This window comes from Lolium perenne, chromosome 6, assembly GCF_019359855.2.
Source record: "Lolium perenne isolate Kyuss_39 chromosome 6, Kyuss_2.0, whole genome shotgun sequence".
NCBI classification, from domain to species: Eukaryota; Viridiplantae; Streptophyta; class Magnoliopsida; order Poales; family Poaceae; genus Lolium; species Lolium perenne.
In genome coordinates this window covers 42,649,746-42,671,706 of record NC_067249.2, presented here as the reverse complement: position 1 = coordinate 42,671,706, position 21,961 = coordinate 42,649,746, and the positions used below count along the sequence as shown (strand labels likewise).

General features: G+C 46.9%; 1 protein-coding gene, 1 non-coding gene and 1 pseudogene across 4 annotated transcripts; 2 read left to right on the top strand and 1 right to left on the bottom strand.

Annotated features, from left to right (window-relative positions):
• The first annotated feature begins 311 nt into the window (after positions 1-311).
• On the top strand, positions 312-12,593 carry LOC127308217 (uncharacterized). Of its 3 annotated transcripts, XM_051338974.2 has the most exons (10): positions 312-904; positions 1,917-1,969; positions 2,103-2,141; positions 2,903-2,981; positions 3,134-3,430; positions 3,528-3,783; positions 5,313-5,535; positions 5,637-5,757; positions 7,058-7,234; positions 11,174-12,593. In XM_051338974.2, exons 5-10 carry the CDS (start codon positions 3,278-3,280, stop codon positions 12,476-12,478), a joined length of 2,235 nt encoding a protein of 744 aa, XP_051194934.2. In that variant the 5' UTR covers positions 312-904; positions 1,917-1,969; positions 2,103-2,141; positions 2,903-2,981; positions 3,134-3,277; the 3' UTR covers positions 12,479-12,593. The 3 variants fall into 3 exon arrangements, with proteins under 3 accessions (XP_051194934.2, XP_071677726.1, XP_071677727.1); XM_071821625.1 differs by lacking the exon at positions 2,103-2,141; XM_071821626.1 differs by having other exon boundaries at positions 2,103-2,981.
• Positions 12,594-13,528: 935 nt separating this feature from the next.
• On the bottom strand, positions 13,529-17,947 carry LOC127322152 (protein SUPPRESSOR OF K(+) TRANSPORT GROWTH DEFECT 1-like; annotated as a pseudogene).
• A 228-nt stretch (positions 17,948-18,175) lies between these two features.
• On the top strand, positions 18,176-18,373 carry LOC127311090 (U2 spliceosomal RNA). The gene has a single exon (XR_007857579.1). It is a non-coding gene; the product is annotated as a U2 spliceosomal RNA (small nuclear RNA).
• Positions 18,374-21,961: the final 3,588 nt, after the last annotated feature.

The window sequence follows — 21,961 nt, the reverse complement described above, 5'->3', positions numbered from 1 at the left end:
AAAGAGCAAACAAGAATCTCTACTACTAATAAAAGAGCAAACAAGAATTTTTCTAAAGCCACACCATCTACTGTACACAGAATGATTATCACCGCATGATTCCACTAATCTCTACTACTAATAAAAGAGCAAACAAGAATTTTTCTAAAGCCACACCATCTACTGTACACAGAATGATTATCACCGCATGATTAGGCCCACTAAACACAATCTAACAGCCACCATTGGCCTAATCCGTTGCCTGTGTGCGCTTTGTATTTTAGGTTGACTGACCGTACTCCACCCGCAGAGGATAATGTGAAACTTTCCGTGCCGCCTTCGAGAAATAATTCTCTCGCACGATCTCCTTCCTAATTTTCTCTCACATTCCCTATTTCCCTTCTTTCCTTTCCTAACTAGTTCGCCTAATCCCTAGCTCCCTGGCTCCCTGCCATCGTCGCGCTCTGCCTGCCATCCTCGCCGCTCTCATGAAGTCTCATGAACGATTCTTGCCAACGCGGCTGCAACGGACACCGACGACCCCACGATGGAGGCGCTGAGGACATCGTAGTTTGGTCACCGCCACCCCCGCCGAGGTGAGATCCAGCACCACCACAGCCGCCGGCGCCCGGCGCCACCACCGCCAAGGCGAGATCCAGCACTACCTCGGTCACGCCGCCCTCCTCACCACATCGTCGTGCGCGCCCGTCTGTCATCCACCGCGTCCTCGCTGCCGGCAGCCCGCCTGTCCGCTCGCGTATTCCCATCGAGGAAGACGAGAAACTCGGCCACGGCACTGTCGTCGCCCGTTATCCCTCCGCAGCATATCCATTCCCGGCCGCCGGGGAGTCTCTTCGCTGGGGCTCAAGCACCTTGCAACTGCTATGTGCTTCTCTGCTGGTGGAGTCGTAAAAACACCCTGCAAGTACGTAGCCTGCAATCCAATTGCTGATGTGTTTCACTGCACTTAATTTTAGTCCATTTCTTACGGTGGCTTGATGTGTCAGTCATTTCAATTTGAAATGTTCTTATACGGAGCATCATGTTCACTGCAAATGTCAATCAGGTCATACAATTTAACATAGAAATCTCAAATATTTTCAGCAAGTTGTCACTCAAGGTAGAGAAGTTTATTTTTGAATTAAGATCTGATAGCTAACAACACTGGAACAAATTCACAGAAATTACAGTCATTACCACTGGAGATTTCCCAAGAAAATTAAATCGAGATATCACCATATGTTCGGAATTACATGTTAATTACAGCTCGTAGAAGATACACATAGGGATCAATTGCAGCACACCCACACCCAAGTATGCTTCCAGCCGCAACTCCCAAAGCCATAGAATTTCATTTTCAGCCGATGCAGGGATTAGTCAAACAAGAGATATTAACAGTATTTCATACACGCATGTAATCGTAAGTTCAGTTTTGGTTGCCTAAAATTTCAGCACTTAACTGTCACATGCAAGCTAACTCAAAGATACTATCAGAAAAGGTAATCAGAATATGATTTCCTTTTTAATCATGAATGAAAAGTTTGGGATGACGAATTTGTAATTGGAAGAGCCTCCATTAGACAGTTAGCAATCCTTCTCCATCTGAGCGGATAAAAATTAGAGATGGTGAATATGACTCAGCTGGCCGATGCTTACATGTACATAGTGATTAAAATGGCACAATTCTGCAGGTTTTGTACATAACCTAGCACATTCATATGTCCAATTAAGTTTTTTGCAAAAAAAGTACTATTTAGTTGTAATGTACTCTTTGTGAGTAGATGCTGCTTATTCGGTCTTCTGGAGCTGCTACACCAATCAGTTTGATTGGCATGTGTGTATTATGTAATAAGCAAATTTTTCATCAAGGTTTGTGAAGTCACTATAATATTGGTTTTTAGGTTTCTTCTTGTATGTATGACCTGTATTTTTTGCAGGTCCAAGCTTTGCCATGCGTAAGGATTCCTGGATTTGATTGGTGGTTGTGGAGGTATATGTGATATTTGTCCACAGTTGTGTTTGGCTAATTTATTTCGTTGTCATGTATAGATATGTGGGAAATAATTTTAGCAATGAAGGGTATATACCAAAGTGCTCGCTTATTGATCCATCATCCGTTGTAGGTCTTTGCTTTTGTATTCATCGATGGAATTGTTATTTTGGTAAGCATCATCAAGTTAGAGCTCTGCTATCCATTATAATAACATTACATAGCCATGTTCCTGATATGGATTGCTCATAGAGGCCTTTTTGTGGGATGACATGTTCTTGTCTGGATTGAACCGTCAACGTTTTCCACATTCTCAACAAAACACAACCTGATCGATGTTCTTTCTCCGCCATCTCAAATGAGAATTAGTTACTACATATGATCCAAATTAGTTGTCAGTTTGTCACAGGTTTAGTGAACCTATACAGATTTAAGAAATATTGTACTTAAACTACGAAAATGATATTTGGATCGGAGGGAGTACGTAAGTTTGACGAGTGTATTTTAGGGCTTAGCTTAGGTGGTTGGATGGAGTATGTTGGGCTTGGAATTGTTATTTGCAAAATAGACTTGAGATTAATGGAAAACACTTGCAAAATCAAAATAACAAGTGCACATTGTTATGTTAATACGTTTTTAGATAGATACAAAATTCAAAGGTATTAGTTTATTCATGAGACGTGCGTGCACGTGCACTCTTACTAGTTTTTGAGAAACAATAGAACAGGCGGGAAAAAAAAAAGAGATCGTCCGATTCAGCGGAGCACGGATGGGAGCACATGCCGTGCGGCCGCGTCTAACGCGGTTGTGGGCATCCAATGCGTTCACTAACGTTATTACAAGTCAACTGAACAATCTTGTCCTCATGTAATTTCCTACACTGGAGTATAATATATATGCTACTCCTTAGTCCTTACTTCGCTCTTTACTCAGCTGGTGTGTTCTTTGCCCCTCTCTTCGAACTAATCGCGTGTCTTGTGAGCATCTACTTAGCATCGGCAACTTCTTCCAGGTTAGTACTTTCCAAGCACCAGCACTTTATCCAATCGAATACTTTCGGAATGATGCATTAACCATTCTTCGGTTGCACACTCAGATCTGTCATATACCCAGTTTTGCTTTTGAAAAGTGTATGTTTTACTGAATCCTGTCTTAACACTTCAGATCTAAGCCAGGCGACACCCCGAACCACCACCCTCCTCGGACGCGTTCTCCTTTCGCCGGGAGCCACGCGGATCAGAAGGCAAAGCCAGCACCACCCACTATCCAACCTGTGTTATTGCTCTTACTATTTTTCGTGCATTAGAAATGGCGGAACAAGCAAGTGAAGTTGAATCACTGGAGCGCATATTAAGTGATGTAAGTGCAGACCCAACCAGGCTAGCATATGGACTTATAAAGTCTATTACAAGTGACTTCTCTACAGAAATTGGTCGTGGTGCGTTTGGAGTTGTTTACCTGGTATGATTTTTTTTCTTACTCCATTTTCTTTAGTGTAAAAAGAATCGTATATCCCCAACCCGCACACACCCCCGGCTAACGTGATAATTAAAAGCAGGGAACTCTTCCAAATGGGATGGTTGCTGTGAAGAAGCTCTCCATATTGCAGGATTTTTCTGATGACCGATTTCATTGTGAGGTTGACTGTCTACTGAAGACAAAACACAACAATATAGTCAGATTTCTAGGCTATTGTGCAGACACACAAGGGGAGCTAGTTGAGCACAAAGGAAGAAAAATTATGGCGGAAGTACGACAAAGGTTTCTATGCTTTGAGTATGTTCCCAACAGAAGTCTTCGGCATTACCTTAAAGGTACAAAGTTTGCAACTTTATTTCTCCGTAATGTAATTATTAAGAGCTTAACATTTTCTAGATATATCTACTCAGAACATTTTCTAGATATATCTCCTCAGATATTATTTATTTTATAAGGCCTTGTCCATCTTTAAAATCAAAGTTGAACTTGGACTATACAAATAATTTCTAGACGCAATAAAATTAATAGTTCCTTTAAAACCAAAATTAGTTTGTAGCCCCTCACGATGACCTTCCATATTTTACTTCACCACTGTATACACAAATCAGTCCCCAGAAAAAATACATTCAGTTCAGTCAGCTAACATTCTTAATAGTACATTTATCAAGTAAAATACTCTCTCCCAATGCAACATATGTATATATCATTAGAAAGTTTAAATGTTGTACTTTCTAATAATATAATTTTTATATTATACAAATAATATTATGTTGGCCAAATCGACAACCTAAAAATACGTGCAAGCCCTATGAACTGGAACGGAGGTAGTACTATGATATGAATTTCATGTGTGCTATTACTTGTAGCGTTTATTGGATAATTTAAGAGGAGTGGTTGGCAAAGGGCGTGAAAAGACCCCTGCGTCGTCTACGGGGCATACATGTGTGGGCAGGATAAAGATAGCATATATGCGCGTGCTTTAAAGAAAACTTTCGTCGGATGTATTGCTTTTTTTTTCTATGACTACACTATTCTAATATACCCCCTCCAATCCATAATAAATGCCGTGGTTTAGTTTAAATTTATACTAAAATCATAACACTTATTATGGATCAAAGGGAGTAGTGTTTTTTATGCTGCCTCAAATAGCATAGGTGTAATGCTCCTATTTATTTATTTATTTATTTCGTGATTTAGTATGTACTCACTTCTCGTGTATCATAGGTGCACACCTTTTTTTTTTGTAAATCCTGGATGCAAAGAATAGGTGGACTGGACACGCGAAATAAACAAAAAAAAAGAGCCTTACCAAAACAAACAAACACCCTAAAAACCAAAGGTGGGATATTATGGCTGCCCACAAGACGACAGAGGTCACATTTGGACACGCCCGCACCCCTCCTCTTAGGCTGCTCATAGTGGAGAGTAATTTTTACTAGTCTAAGCTACTATCTCCATAGTGGATAGTAACTTAGATGTAATTTCATGCAATGTGTCATTAATTATGTTGTAGACTCATATTGCTTTGAGATGTGTGATGTTATGATAACATAGCTAGTTACCACATTACTCTCTTTCTTCTTTTATTGTCATGTCATGTCACCAAAATGCCTTGAGATGTATGATGTTACCACCTATGTTACCCCCACTATGAGCAGTCTTAGTCACCCCACCAATATTTCATATGCTGCATTTTTTAGGCTTTTCAGGGATTTTGGTTCATGAGTGCATTTGAATAGCGAGTATAAAGGCTTTACTAAAATAACTCTTCCAGAAAGGTTATTGATTTCTCGGTAGAAACTAGTCAATGCAAAACATACATACACATTATCACAATTGAATGCTCTTGTGTTTGTTTTTGTAGAAAAACCTCAGGGAAATGAGTGGAAAACACGTTATGGAATGATGAAGGGAATTTGTCAGGGTCTGCAGTATCTTCATAAAGAACGAATTAATCATTTGGATCTAAAACCTGAAAATGTTCTGCTGGGTGCTGGCATGGAACCGAAAATCACGGACTTTGGCTTGTCAAGATGTTTTGATGAAGACCATTCACGAACTTTTGTTAAATGCACTGCTGGGACAAGGTACATTGAGCCTGCTAAGGGTTTAATTTTTTCTTTGCCTGTATCGACTATCGATTTTGGTTTTATCTCATGATGCTTCAACCCATCATATACATATGCAGGGGATATATTGCACCCGAAATGATAGAAAAAGGAGAAATATCATTCAAGTCAGATATATTCAGTTTGGGCGTCATATTCATAAATCTTTTAACCCGAAGTGATAACAATGGTGATGACAATGTAAGGGGAACTTCCTTGACCAGTTTCGTCATGTTTTTATTGAATTATGTCATCTTTTGTCATTCCGTACATATTATTGTTACAACATGTACCCACAATTTTGTTTTTGTTATGACATGTATATCAAAATGGTTCTTTTCTTAGAAATGGAAACTTTTTATTATTTTTTCGCAGAAGTAGTGAGCTAATATGACCACAAAACAGATCACTCCCCCTTCTCTGCATATAAGACGCACAAAGCCAAAATATACATTAGGACAAATCCGCTAGCAAAATAAAAAAGGGAGCAAAAACTCGAGAAGCATAACACTCAAGCTGTCATGATGGGAAGGCTAGGCCACCGGCATTCTTGCTAAAAAAATCCCTAATGACCATCTCTACTTCATGTATTATCACCATCTCGCTGTCATCCCCTCACCGAAATTTTGGCGTCTCTGAAGTTTTGCATACCTACGAAGCCAATGTGTACAAGAGTATATAATTTGCACGGGGAAATTTATATATCTCTTATCCAAAGCAACATCGTTTAGGCAATGGAATAGTGTAGCAAGATTTTTATAGCAAAACACCATCCAAAATTTTAGCTCTCGCCTCCCTCCTTTATTTACATTTTCATATTGCTTGGAGGCCATATTTTGGGCTTACCTGCCCCTGGAGTCGTGGGGCATGCTGCGAAGAGAGCATATATTCATAACTGGGTCATCTCTGAGACAAGCTCAATAGTGAAATACATTTTTCCCTCTACTTGCGATTAGTGAATTTCAGCGTAGATCTACTTCTCACATGTAATATTCAGATATTCAGAAGTACTACCCTTTAGGAAATGTTGGACTAATGCCTTGTCATGCAGTTTGTTTTGTTAGTACAAGAATTAAATATGTTTTCCTTATATATTTGCAGAAAAGCTAACAATTAAATTATTATCTTGTACGGATTTGTTATCTCTATTTCTAGCTCCATCAAGTTGCACAATGTGAGACTTAGAGTTTTACAAAAAAAAAAACGTGCATGTCTAACTTTAGTTGAAGAAATGTACAGCTGTATATTGCACATTTCTACCAAGAAGCGGTTCATAATTTTAAGAATATCCAACAATCTTATTTTTGTTTCATCATGAATCAATGGCTGAAATGGCCGACTTAGAAATAAGTGTTCCTCTGTCGACTTAGTAATAGGCATTCCTTGTTCTGTAAGGTCGAGACTAATAATGTTTGATAAAAGACAATCTAGTTGTTGAGGTTGGATCCCGTAACAATAGTCTCTGATGTTGTCATCCTTATTGTCTGTGTGTACTTTGCAGTGGCATAATTCTGTAGATGTGGATGGCCCTGAAGTGGAGATCTGCATTGAGATAGCTCGAACCTGTGTGGAGTTTGACCAACATAAAAGACCTTCTATATATGAGATAAATCATAGATTGAATGAGATGGAGAGTGTTCAAGAAGCAGCAAATAACCAAATGTCTTCCATAGACCAGGTATGATAATGCAATACTGTGGAGTGTAAGCTTACACAAATAATGTTGAGCGTTTTTCTTTTTTTAGAAAAAAAGGGCACTAGCCCGTCTTTCTATATAAAGCTAACATAGTTTGGTACAGTATTTTCCCAGGGGACTACCCGATTGCAATAGAACAGGCCAAAACACAAACAAGCTGGACTAATAGAACCCGGCGGTATGTGAACCTGGCTTAAGTCAGCATCTCATTGGTCCAGAAAATGTATGTTGGGGTCCACTGCTGCAGTGTGCTGTACATATGCCACAGTAAAATACATGTGTGGTCCTCCCCCATCTCTCCATCGCATCCTCTCCAGCGCCTGCGTCCTGGACTTGCCCCGCCGTGCAGCTTCTCGTGCAGGTTCCCGTTCGCCGCGAACTCAAGCACCAGCACGCCCTCGTCTGCAGCATCCGTAAACAATTTAATTAGCAACTTCATCGCGCAGCAGAGGCATAGAACAGAGAGCGCGGCAAGGAGACGAAGCGAAAGCACAGACCTTGGGCTGCTGCAGGTACCGCGCCGCCGCCTGGGACCTGGGCTGCTGCTGCAGTTCCGACGAGGTCGTGGCCCGGGTGCGGGAGCTGCAGCACGACCTCGCCACGCTCCTCGGCATCCTCCTCGTCGCCGAGCTCGGGCCACGACGACGCCGCCCGTCCCCGACGCCCGTCCCCGACGCCACGTCGACGCCGCCCTGTCCCCGTCGCCGGCCCCGTCCCGAGCTTGCCCGGACCTCGACGTCGCCCCGTCCCCATCGCCACCTCGACGACGCCCGGCCTGTCCCCGACGCCGCAGCCATCCCGAGCTCGCCTGGGACGCCACCTCGACGACGCCCGTCCCGCTGCCGCCTCGACGCGCCGCCCTGTGCTCGACGCCGGCCCAGCCCCAAGCTTGCCTCGCCATGGTGCTTGCCTCCGCGTGGTGGAGGTTGGCGGCAGAGGCGCGGCGACGAGCCGCGGTAGCATGATGGCGGCGCGGGCTCCTCCGCCGTACGCCCGCCCGACGGCCGCCGCGCCTCCACCCATCGGCCGCGCGCGCCGCGCCCACGCAATTTGCCGGACGGCTGCCAGCTCATCGGTAATTTTGGAGGATAGAGGAGAGAGAGGGGCGTGATTTGGAGGAGAGAGGAGAGAGAGGAAGTGTGTATTGTACGGTGGGTATTATCTGTATCAGACACGATCAGCTTCTGTACGGGCCCACCCAAACACCTGGCCCAATGGTAACCTGACTTCCAGCAGGAGCATATGCCGGCCGGTTCAACGTTGCACTTTCCCATATATACTCCCCTATTAGCGACTACATGAAGATAACTAGGAACATCATAGTTCACCCAGCATAGAGGCCCATATCCAGCACTCACGGTGTGTTTGGTAGAGCTCCTCCACTCCACCTCAACTTCACCTCCTAACTCCACTCCATCTATCAACTCCGGAGCTGTAAAAAAGTATTGCACTAGTAGTATTGAACCATTGCTCGGATCAAGTTCCTCTTGCATCTTCCACACAACACACACATCTGCACGGAAAAGAGCTGCAGTACATCCAAGTGACCCGTTTCATCCTGCCCGCTCCCGCAAGCGGCAGGGCGATCCCTAGCCTCGCTCCCGCAAGCCCCCCCTCGCCGCTGCCAGAGGGCGTCGCCGGGCAAAGCCCGGGGCGGCAGCGGGGCCTCCTCTCCCTCTCGCTTGACGGTGGCGGCGCGGGCCAGCGCGGTTGGCAGGGCGGCGCTTCTGCGCAGGAGGAGACGGCGCTCGACCATGGCGCGAGGTCTGCGTGGCTCCGGCGGGGTGGCGACGGGCCCAGATCTGGGCCAGCGGGCCTAGGTCTAGGCTGTTTCTGGGCAGTCTTGGGCTGGGCTAGCCCGAGGTGTCTGGTCTCTGGGCAGCAGGGTGCTGCCTTTTGCCCCCGAGGGCAGAGGATTGAACTGGTTGAGGCTGTCGCCGGCGTCAGGTCGGGTTGGCGGTGCTTGGGCATCCTATGCTATCGATCTTGGTAGGGACCAAGATGCCCCTCTCTGGTATGCTCCGACTGGAGAGTGTTGGGGATCTGTGGTGGGGAGGGGGTGCTCCAACGGTGCGGTGGCGGTCTCCGTCATCGCCTTCCAATTTCCCTCTGGCCACTATGGACTACCGGGAGACGGTGTGTCTCGGTTTCTGTTCCTGCAGGACTGGGGTGGCACCGTTGGGTTTTTTTGGCCTGCAGGGATGCTTGCGTGCTCGATGGTGTGTTTGCGAAAGCAAAGCAAGGCGTTTGCCATTGCCGGCGACGACGACATCTATGGACACCGTTCACCTTCTTGGAGGCATGGCCAAGACACACATCTTATCGCCGGTTGCCTGCCCCTTGGCACTGTCTGCTGCCCTAGTTACTAGTGATCCCTTCGAGCTCCTCCTCGAAACTCCTATTCGTTGAGGCCATGCATCAGGTAGTGCCCGACTCCATATAGACGGTGTGACTCCCCTTTGCGTGACCACTCCCAAGCCTAGGGTGGTTGTAGGCGTGTGCGTCACAGCAGGAGGTACCCGGTGTTCTTCAACAGCTGGTGGTTTGTCCTGATGGCATGCACTAAGACATAGGCGTTCTCTTGGGGTGGGCGCCGAAGCTTCCGCGAAAGCACTGCACAGTGCCGTCAACGATGACGCTCACGAGCGCCGTTCTCCTTCCTAAAGGCGTTGTACTGAAGCTTCCCCCTTCGAACTCTGGAGGTTCGCCGGCTTCACTAGTGCAGTTAGCTAGTTCCCAGGGTATTGGTGGTCCTCTGTGTGCCAAGATGTTCAGTGTGCTAGTCCTGCGTGGTTCAGGTCCGCGGAGTGGCATCTCGGGGCTTGCTGCCTCAGCCGAGCCGCCGGTGTTTAGCTGAAGTCATGGGCGCTCTCGGATGAACTTGTAGTTTAGGGCTTGGCTCTTTTGTACTTGTTCCTTGTTTTAGGCTTTAGCTCTTCACCACATGGTCTTGTATCTCTAGCTGGTATCCCCAGTTTTTATCTTTATTTTTTTTCTTTACTTGTTGTCACCATGTACTCCTTGCCGGCTGATGGCTTTGTTAATTCAAAGTTGGGCTCGTCGCGCCTGATGTGTAAGAAAACACACATCTGCACGCACGCGCCCTCGCAACGCGCGCCACTGTTGTAGAATGACGATTAATTGGACTGAGGTCAAGGTTGACCGAAATAATAATATCATTGTGCCAAATGACCCAGAAAAGAGCAAAGGCTCCAATACAGACCAAGCAATCATTTCCCCTAACTTTTTCTTGACTGTAACTACGGCGGGAGTTAGTCAGCCTGAATAACTATAAGTTAAAGTTTGTGGTACATAGTCAAATTACAAGTCGGAAAGAGAAAAATGAGAGTACAAGCCAAGCAGACCATGAACAATTTCCCCCTAACTGCTTAGCCAGATCATGAAATCCCAAACAGCTTGAGGACCTCTGGCGAGCCCATTGCCTCTAGAACACCATATATATATATATACCATGTATATTTGGAAATAGGACAAGGAAAGAAAAAAATGATCCACGCTCTCTCTCCATCACAGAAAGGGCATTTCCCATTCCGAGGGCCATTTCTTTTCTCCAGCTGCTCCCTAGTCAGTAATTTAACCTGAATCACTTGGCAAGTAAAAAACTTATTACTCCGTCTAGTTTTATAAGACGTTTTGGTTTTTTGAAGGTTCACTCGTTTTTGGGTGTACCTAGTCTATTTTTAGTATGTAGATTCACTCCTCTTGATTTGTATCTAGTCTATTTTAAATGTGTATAAAACACCTTATATTACTGCACGGAGGGAGTATTTTCAGTGGGATTCCCCCCCCCCCCCAATTCTACAAAGCCACGTTTTTCTGTTGGCAACAAAGTACGAAAGTTTTTGCAAATCAATCAGCACTAATCTTTTTTCGTTCTTTGTATGCCTATCTTCCTCAAAGAATCTGCCTCCATCAGTGTCGCCTTCTTGCATAGACAACCAAGACTCTGAAAAGACCAAAATGGAGTCAAGTAAACAGGGCGAGACAAGTTACGGCAGTGGCATGGGTCATCCAAGGGACGACGGCGGCCAATGCCAGACAAGCAGCAAAGTTGCAAAGATGGTGCCGCAGCCACAGCAGATGCAGGTAAACGGACTGAATCCAGCTGACTCACGGATGAGGGACGCTAAGTCCGTCAAGATTGACCTCCTCGAGCACCCCGATGGTGGCAGCAAGGTGGATGGCCAGTCCGGTCGCGATGATGGCCTCTACAACAACTTGCACGATGGTCCGGAGATGGCGATGAATGCGGTGGCAGTAGGCATGCCGGCGCCGTGGTTTTACCAGGGCAGTCGCAGTTGCAGCATGCCTGCCGGGGTGGAGAATCTGCCGGCTGCCGGCGGCTCCATGGCGCAGCAGGAGCAGGAGCGCATAGCTCGCATCCAGCACTTTAACCAATTACAGTTAAAGGTGATGATGATGAAGGGCGGCCACGGCGGGGCAGGTCACGTGCCATCATTGTCGTACCCGATGATGCCGCGTAATGAGCCATCCCAGGTGAAGCAAACGCCGCCACGACTTATGGTGGCCGTACCTGAAGTTCAGCCACCCCCCGAGGACGACTCCGATGATGACTTTTGGGACGACGAGTGGGACAGTGATGACTTCGACGACGAAGATCTCAGTAGTGCTCGTGGCGGCGGCAACAAGATCCCTCTGCCGATCAGCAAGAACAACGACCCAAAAAGTGGCGGCAACGAGATCCCTCCGCCAATCAGCAAGAATGAGAAGCAGAGTACTGCGAAAGAAAGTGGCGGCAACAGAATCCCTCCGCCAATCAGCAAGAACAGCGAAAATGAAATCCATGGGCAGACGACCAAGATCGCCACCCGAGGAGATCATTCAACCGGAGGGAACCACCCGGGCATCGTCACAAACCATGACTCGATTGGTGGAAGGTGGCGAATGCCGCAGCAGCAGCACATGACGGGGAATATGCCGCCTAGCCAGATGGGGGGTAATGGGTGGGCGGGCGACATGCTCCGGCGGCCGCTCAATGTGGGCAACGGAGGCTACTTGCCGCCCGTGCCGCAGGTTTCTGGGGCGGCCGAAAACTACATGGCATATATGCAGCTGCAGCACATGGCATATATGCAGCAGCAACAATTGGCATTTTACTATCAGTCTTCCTTTTTGTTAGTATGTGCGATTATTATCATCGTCCTAGTCATTTTCCAAGTGCCCGTCAATAGGTGTTGGGAATAGATAAGTACGTATCTGAATAATTTGGTAATTTAATTTGGAATACTAGGACATGGTTCTGTCTTTACCATCTGAATAATATTTCCAGCCTTTTGCGCTGCTGTTTTTTAATGGTGTCTATTAATTAAGTGATGTGAATTTGATCACTATATGGATGTATTATCTCAAAGATTGCGTCAATCCATGTTCAAACCCGTCAACAATTTATTACATTTTGATTGGAACAAAAAAAATTTTGGGACTTAACCGTATATGCAATATGTAAAACATTTCCCTCACCTACTCCGAAATTTGAAGCTTGGCAAGGTGTGAACTTAACTTCTCAAAATAAGCTTTGGTGCCGCTTTATAAGTAAAGCATCACAACAATGCAAGATCCAGTACAAACGGAAACTGACAAAGTCTGCTGGGGCAACAACACACATATGCCCAAACTCGAAATAAATAAAAAAACGATACAACCTTGAGTGGTAGGGCAACTCGGCGGCTGAACTGCGTAGATAAACGGCGCGCCGCCACTAGAAGGTTCTTAAGCATGCTGTACAGCCTTTCCCTCTCCCGCCACCTACTAAGCGGGTACCATTTCTGCAAAAACGCTAATAATTTAAACAAAGAGTTAGAAGCCTGCGGCAAAAAGATATCAATTATCATCCTACTGCGAATCGTCCAAAGGGTCCAGGCTGCAAACACTAACCAAAGAAGCGCCTCCTCCAACCAGTATGGTTCGCATGGGTCTCCAGGAACTGGCCGAGGTCTAGGGCCTGCCACTCAGGTCCAGCGCCACACCTACAAAGCTCCAAAGAAACTACGACACGGGGTAGGAGAACATTATGACACTACTAGGAAAAAGCCTATCACTGACGGACCAAAATACTCTATCGCCAGGGCACCAGTGCGCGCCAGCGGTAGCAAGCTCGTGGTAATGGCTTGTCACCGGCACACCAGCCTGGTATGTTGGTGGTCCGACTGCGCGTTCGGTTAATATGGTTAATTCGATTCGGTTAATATGGCGGCAGGGGGAAAGTAGCATCTGATACCTTTGACACCAGGTTAATGATAAGTGAATAGTATCAGAAAATTCTATTGCCTTTCTAAATCAGCATCAGAGGCTTTAACCAACCAATATGTACAAGAAGAATGATTGTATGATTTGCAAAGTCAGCTATCCTACTGTAACGGGTAGTTCAGCCCTCCTCCCCAAACTCTCTGGTGAACCTGGTATAAATATCCAGCTCCGCCTTGCTCACTGTCGGTCTCTGCCTCGCAAGGACCTTCTCGAAGTCTGTCCTGGAGATCGGAGGTGGGGTAATCTACATAACCACAGGAAAACACCATGTTAGCAAAAAGAAAAGGAGAGGCAGAAAAAAAATGCGATAATATACATCACCACAGGGAAACACCTGATCTGAGCAAGAACTGAAGAAAGCAAGAGGGAGAAAAATATGCTGCTGCTGTTTACCTTGTCAGCCATGCCTTCCTCCGCGAGCTCCTCCATGGTGGTCTGCACAGCGCCTGGTTGCCTTGAGCCACATGGCGTCCATGTGCCGCCGCCGCCATCTGACCTGAAGAAGAACATGGCGTCTTGCGTCTTCCGCACGGGCTCGAACAACACGTCCTTCACCTGTTAATGCGAAAAGGATCAGTACATATTATGTTTATTATGGGCAGGAAAGGGATGTTATGCAACATACGCAGACGGCAATGTCTGAGCCGGAGAAGCCATCTGTTCGGTGTGCCAATCTTTCGAAATCGCTCTCGGTTAGGCTGTGAGGGGTGTCGCCGAGATGGACCTGCAAAGTTGGGAGTTCGAGTTAAACTGAACTTAGCAATGTCAACATCAAGGTGGAGCAGAGTTTAAGTTCAGTTGCAGCAACGTCAAGGTGGAGCAGAGTTAAGTGAAGTACCTTGAACATGCGTTGTCTGGCTTTAAGGTCAGGTAGTGGAATGTAGATGCGCTTGTCGAAACGGCGCCTCACAGCCTGGGGACAAGTATGACAGGTTAAATACTATATAAACAATTGATGCGTAATGTAATTTTCTTCGTGGAAAAGATGCGGAAAGTAATTAGATGAACAACTGACTAAATGGTCTCTACCTGATCCAGAGCATATGGAGTGTTGGTAGCAGCAAGAACAAGGACCTTGTCATCATTATGGCCAACTCCCTGTAATATTACAAGCGTGGCAAAAACTGTGTTTAGTAACTTCTATGATCTGTGGATGCTGATTTGCAATTTTGGTAATCTGGGTGGGGCCCTGTATTCTATCTAATTAATCAAAGGAAAACGCTCCTGCCAGTTTCTCAGAAAAATAAGACATTGACAGGTGCTCTAAAATGTCTGAAGAAGTCACCTGCATTTGGACAAGAAGCTCCGTCTTGACCCTCCTAGAAGACTCGCTCTCATTGCCTTCTCACTACAGGAATGGACGCATACGTCGACGGCCAGCTGCCCTCGGCATAGCCACGCCTGGCCCTCGGCGTAGGCTACGCCGACGGCAGCCCTCGGCGTATGGCGTCGGCGTTTAGGTCCCTCGGCATAGACAATATTGCCGTCGGCGTAGCCCGGCCCTCGGCGTAGCACGCTACGCCGACGGCAAAACCGTCGGCATACAAATTTTAAAAATTTGAATTTTCATTTTTCCAAAAAAAATTCAAAAAATTGATTCGAAAAAAAATAATTTGTTTTAAATTTTTTTTACACCATTTTTTTTCTTGTTTATCATTCACCCATACACTTAATCCTAGGTCAAATTACAATTATGGTTAAACTTCCCAGCCGGTCACCCATCCTCACACTACTCTAACCTCAGCACGCTTAACTTCTTGGTTCCATTCGGATGAGCTTCCTTAAAGAATTGACACCTTACTGATAATAATAGTCTATCAACCCTATTAACCCTTGGACCGTGATGTCACAACTCTTTATTTTTGAATTCCAAAAAATTATTTAAGTAAGCAACAATGAATATATAAGTAACAATGAATAATAATATTGAATTCAAATAACAATAAAATAATTTTATTTTTTGGTTTTTTTTCTATTTAATATGGAATAATTAATATCTTTAAATCAAAAACTGAAATTCCACAAATAATATGTCTAAATCGATCAGAAAAATGAGAGGAATCTAAATATAACATCCATATCATCATTTGAACCTAAAAATTAGAGTAATCCAAATATGACGTCCAGCTTGTCATCTGGCCAAAACGGCCCCCTTGGGAGATGCGAAATGGCCGTATCGGACGCGCTGGTGCACCGTTCGCCAACATGCTAAACGGAAAAAAATTAGCACATAAAGTGATGTGTTATAGACCTAAAAACATTTTTCGCGGAATTTATTGAGCGACGGAAAGTGTACCCCTAGTTCAAATCCGTTCACTTTCCAGCCGCAGGGATTCCCAGATAGCTAGCACGCACATATGACATGTGATATGTGGTGCGGAGGCGGTGTCCTACTACTACGCGGAGGTCTCGCGCCATACAAAAATACGCCTCATGTAGCTGGTTCACAAAAAAAAACCGTTTTGGCACCCCGAAAATGAAAAACCCATCGGCCATGGGTCGGATTGGAAATCCGCTTCCGGGGCATTGCTTCCCATCCCAGGGACCACGCACGTGCCAAATATGGCCTCGTTCCGACAAACTATGCGGTGTCACGAACCGTTTCCTACTCATTTCCCCTAAAAGTCATAGAACTCCGGACTTGATAGCCCTATTTGTGAAGGGTGTTCCAAAATAACTGCCGTATCCCAATTCCGTCTTTTGGAGTGGTTACTAGGACACATAAAATGACGCCATGCGGCTTCGCGGGATTTTCTGACTTCGTTTAAATTGCCATCTGGCCAAAACGGGAACCCGATGACATATAAGAAAGTGTTTGAATTGTTACTATATTAACATGATATACATGATTCAAATATGCATTATTTTGACATAAACAGATAGAGGATGTTTTTCTGAACATTTTGATACCTTATACGCATTTTTCTGACATCATATGAATTAGTTATGATTTTTACAAAATTAGACAAATTAGACAAATAGCCGTCGGCGTAGCCTGTCTACGCCTAGGGCCAAACATATACCGAGGGCTGCCCTCGGCGTAGACTTCGCTACGCCGACGACAACGATACGCCGAGGGTGAGACTCGCTGGCTGGCCGTGCCGCCCGGCCGTCGGCGTATGCCACGACCCTCGGCGTACGTCGCCATTCCTGTAGTGCTCCACGTTGGCCACACAAAGAATCGATTTCATCTATGAAGATGATGGAAGGTGCATTTTCACGAGCCATTTCGAACAGGTTCGCGACCAGCTTTTCGCTTTCTCCCATCCACTTGGAAAGAAGATCCGATGAAGATATACTGCAGTTCGTTCATAGTTGGGCATTTGTCAAAGTAGTAGAATGGTGAAGCTTGGGCTCCAAATATCTGCATCAACTATGTTACGAAAGGTTGCATCATATATAAAGCTCCTTAGATCACAGCTAGTCTTGTAATTCTATTGGAAACAGAGAGATGATAAACAATTGATCAGCATTGCCAGTTCAATTTGATTTTTCCTGGAACTGAATTGCTAATTCAAAGTGTCGCTGTTGTTCAGTTGTTGGATCACAACTCACAAAGACTGAAACTGCGGGAAATTGAATCGAGGTGTTGAGAAGGTAATCACCTGAAGAAGGTGGAGTCGGCCTCAGTCGCGACGGCTTTGGCCAAGTAGGACTTGCCCGTCCCCGGCGGCCCGTACAGGAGGAACGCCCTCCACGGCCTCCTTTTACCTGCAAAATTTCCGCACATTTTGATCGATCAATCAGACCCATAGTGATATAGTCTTATACAAACTTTTTCGAATTGAGGCGAAAGCGGCGAAGCTTCACGTACCGGTGAAGAACTGCGGGTACTTGACGGGGAGCACGACGGCCTCCTGCAGCGCCTGCTTGGCGCCGTCGAGCCCGGCGACGTCGTCCCACCTGACGTTGGGCTTCTCGGAGACGATCGCCGAGTGGAGCCCCGCGCGGAGCTTGGCCCTCTCGGCGCCGCGCTCGTCGTCCTCGCCGTCCGCGCCGCCGTCCTTCTTCCTCTGGCCACCCTTCCCGCAGGCCTCCGCCGCCACGCCCTCGCCGCCGCGCCCGGCCTGGCCGTCGAGGAGCGCGCGGATCTCCTCGGCGCGGGCGACGTAGCCCGGGAGCCTGGCGGCGATGGCGTCGCGCACCTTGGGGTTGCGCTCGTACCTGAGGTGCGCCGCGAAGTAGTCGAGCGCGTGCACGTAGTGCTGCAGCGCCGCCGCGTAGTCGCCCGCGTCGTCCTCCTGCACCGCCTGCCGCACCAGCGCCACCGCCTGCTCCTTCATCGCGCCGTACATTGCCAAACCCCGGATCGATTCGATCGGTTGATCGCTACGCCGTCGTGCGGCGCCCGGAGTTGCGATCGGGAGAAGAAGAAGAGGAAGAGCGGCTTGCAGAGAACGCGACGGACTCGTGGTCTGGTCACCGTTGGAAACTCTGTCGCGAAGGAAGCCATGGAATTGGGCCGGGCTGCGGCGGTGTTGGGCCTTTCAACTTTCGAAGCCCAAACGGGAGGCGCCTGGTTGCTCGCCAAAACGCTGCGCTGCTGCTCGTTGGTTTAGTCCCACCTCGCTGCCGGGGAGAGGAGGGGCGGTCGAGGGAGGCTATAAAAGGAGGCGGAGGGCGACGAAACAAAGCATACCTTTCTCGGCCTTTTGGCTAAGATCAAGTGTAGTATCTGTTCTTATCAGTTTAATATCTGATATGTGGGCCATTGGTCCACAACGATATTAAATTTATTTTTTGTGGGAGAGGGGCCACTACAGTAGCTTGCTGCTGGGCCTCTCACGTGTCGCCCGGGCGTTGCACTACTGCCCGGTGCCTGGCGCACCCCAACCAAAACTAATCCAAAGATTTTCATCGTTCTTGTTGGTACAACATGGATTTCGGCCAGGAAATCTGTTGCGAAAGCTGCCTCGAGCATTGGTGAGTGAGCAGGTTGCCAGAACCGGTATGTGTACAAATGTTCTGAAACAGGTATCGTGGGAGAAGAAGCCTCAAACTTATTGACCATGCTCTGTTTTTTTCTGTTGTCAATGCCAAGACTGTTGGTTTTCCTTACTGATTTGGAGAACAAACTTATGAATATGATAATCTAATACTGTATCGGCTAGTCTGCCCAACTTTAGGTGCCTGAGTAGATAACTAATCTCATAATATATCCCCGCAGAGAAAAGAAAACAAATCTGATAATAAAATCAAAGATCAGTGATCCATTTATATGCCTCTCTCTAATCATTCGAGTTGCTTTCGACATAGCTGCATTTTGCATGTTCATACTTTGGAATAACAGGGGACGATTAAAGCCACTAAAGAAGAAGTATCAGAGTTGTCGGCTTGTTACTTCCCTGGCTTACTTGATACATCAACAAAAACCCTTGGTAGATCAGTGTAGTCAATGCCTGCACTCTTTTCTCCAAATCGTATCTTGATATGGAATCTAATGCCTTATAGGCCAGTGAATGTGCCCTGTGTTCAGTTCCTTGTTGAGGTCAGAATTGTTGTGTCTAGTATTTAAGTGAAAACACCTGATTTTACAAATGGAAGCAGGTGTATCTTGAAAGTTTTACCTGCATAAAAGGGAGATCATTTCCCTGTATTCGAGCCTGTATTTCTTATCCAATTTTGCATTAACATACTTTTCCCTAAACAATATTTCCCTGAGTTGAAGCAAGAAGCATCGTTATGCCGTGGAGCCATAATGGAAGACCAAAAACCATATGTGAAAAGACTTGATACACACAGGTGACTTCCTGGATGGACTTGTTATTTGCCTCACTTGATCAAGTCACTTAAGATAGCCCACAAGCCTAGGGGCGCATCCATGCTGGGACGACTCTTGGTTGCTAGCGTGCTTATCGAGTGTTGTTGCCGAATCAAAGATACGACCTGACAAAAAACGAAGAACAACTCGCGCGAGAGAGAGAGAACAAAGACTCAAGTGTTTGTGCTGTGTAACAACTGCTACAGTTATCTCTTATTTATCTGGATCAGGGATCCTTACAATGCGGTAACAAACTTGACGTGCATGTCCCGAACTGACCGGCCATGCCATCCCATGGCGTTCGCGAGTGAGATCCACTACTGGTGCTAAGACCTGGGCAACATCGTGCCATCCCACGACACCACGTCCTAGCGACGAACTAGTCTATTGAAAATAAGAAACAACCTAGCTACGTCGAACGGTGAACAGACTCAACGTTCGACAATTATTATCTGAAAGACTGAAACAACCATGCAACAGGATTATCCTTCAAATCACACCCTATTACTGATGCACTCAGCTCACCTTGATCACTCCAAGCATCTGCCGCAGCTCAACAAACTTGGCACGCCCAAGTGACTTAGTGAGGATATGTTGCTCATTTGTTCGGACATGCAAGACATCCACCTTGCCATCCTCGATGCACTCATGAATGTAGTGGTATCGAGTGTCAATATGTTGCTCCTATCATGATAAACAAGGTTTTTTGCATAGTGCAATTGCCAACTGATTATCAATGAGCAGCTTGATCTTCTGTGGTTCTTCTTCGATCACTTCTGCAAGCAGTCTACGAAGGCATACAGCTTGACATGAAGCTGTTGAAGCTGCCATGTATTCAGCCTCGCAGCTCGACAGTGCCACACTCTTCTGCTTTTGAGACGCCCATGTGATAGCACTTGATCCAAGAAGAAAAACCTGACCAGAGGTACTCCTATGATCGTCTGTGTCACCAGCATGATCCAGCACCGGCCTTGTACACAAGCCCGATATCAGTTGAACCCTGGACATAGCGTAGAATCTTCTTCAGTGCTACCCAATGCTCCTTGCCAGGTGCCTCCATGTATCTGCTGATGATTCCAACAGTGTAGGCTAGATCAGGCCTAGTGTTTACCAGATAGCGCAAGCTACCAACCAGACTCTTGTACAAGCTCGCATCGATCACTTCTCCCTCTATCAGCTTCTTGAGCTTCACCCGATTCTCCATCGACACATGTCAGGAATTGCAGTTCTCCATTCCTGCCACTTGGAGGATCTTTTTGGCGTAGCTGGACTGGCACACAGTGATCCTCTCATCTGCCTGATTCACCTCTATACCCAGGTAATAGCTCAGGAGACCGAGATCACTCATCTGGAACAGCTCTTGCATATGTGCCTTCAACAGACCGATTTCCTTGACGCTTGTCCCAGTGATGATGAGATCGTCGACGTACACTCCAACGACGAGGAAGTCATCTCCTTCAGTATGCCGATACAGTGCATGATCATGATCCTGCTCACAACGGCTGAAACCAAGCGAGACCATGGAGGTGTCAAGCTTTGCGTTCCAGGCACTCGGTGCCTGTCGAAGACCGTACAATGCCTTCTTGAGCTTCAGAACCTTCCCAGAGTTGTCGTCATCGACAAAACCCACAGGCTGATGCACATACATTTCCTCCTTAAGCTCTCCACTAAGAAAGGCCGACTTAACGTCCACGTGATGGACACTCCACCGGCGATGAGCAGCAACAACGAGGAGCATGCGTACTGTCTCGATCCTGGCCACTGGAGCAAATACCTCATCGAAATCGATGCCTTGGCGTTGCGCATACCCCTTTGCCACGAGACGACCCTTGTACTTCATTTTATAGACCCATTTCAGACCAATGGCGCGGTGACCAGCGGGCAGCGTCTCCAGCTCCCAAGTGTTGTTGTCGCGGATGCACTTGATCTCCTCCTCCATGCATGGCCTTGAGCTACGGAGCTTGCTCAAGCGCCTCGTCTACAGAGACAGGCTCCTCTGCTGCACCGAGGCACATCTCACCCAACTCGAGTTCCCTGGTGTATTCAGGGTTCGACATGATTATCTCATCATGTGTGCGAGTGCGCATCGGATGCGTCGGGAGTGGAGGTGGTGCAGACACTACTGCAGATCCTGGAGGCAATGCTGCTGGCGACAGCGGCAGACAAGCTTGACGAAGAGCCAGGTGAGTACGGGGACGGTGGCGTCCGTGGCGGTGACGGGTCCTCCACCGACTCCTGGGCGTGCTCTGGGCCACGCATGCTGGATGCGCCATGTTCAGTTTCGTTAGAGAATATGACCGTAAAACGATTAAGTGTCTCAACTTCGGCCGCAGGCTCTTCCCAGTTCCAACTCTTCTCTTCTTCAAACACCACGTCTCGCGTGATGTGCACCCGCTTTGCAGCTGGATCAAAGACACGATAAGCCTTAGACCCTTCTTCATAGCTGACGAACACGCCAACGCCTGCTCGATCGGACAGTTTGTTGATGCCGGGTCCGACGAGCTTGAAGTGCGCCGTGCAGCCGAAAGTGCGGAAGTAATCCACTCTCGGCTTCTTCCCTCGCCATGCCTCGTACAGAGTGACTCCCTTGAGCTTCTCGTTGGTGACCTGTTCAGTATGTGAACAGCAGTCTTCACCGCCTCTGCCCAGAACGTGGCCGG

Excerpts from the sequence above, each read along its gene's own strand:
- LOC127308217 (XM_071821625.1), top strand. The coding sequence starts at position 3,278 with ATGGCGGAACAAGCAAGTGAAGTTGAATCACTGGAGCGCATATTAAGT. Across the intron at positions 3,431-3,527 it reads CGTTTGGAGTTGTTTACCTG|GGAACTCTTCCAAATGGGAT; the intron begins GTATGATTTTTT and ends AATTAAAAGCAG. Across the intron at positions 3,784-5,312 it reads TCTTCGGCATTACCTTAAAG|AAAAACCTCAGGGAAATGAG; the intron begins GTACAAAGTTTG and ends TTGTTTTTGTAG.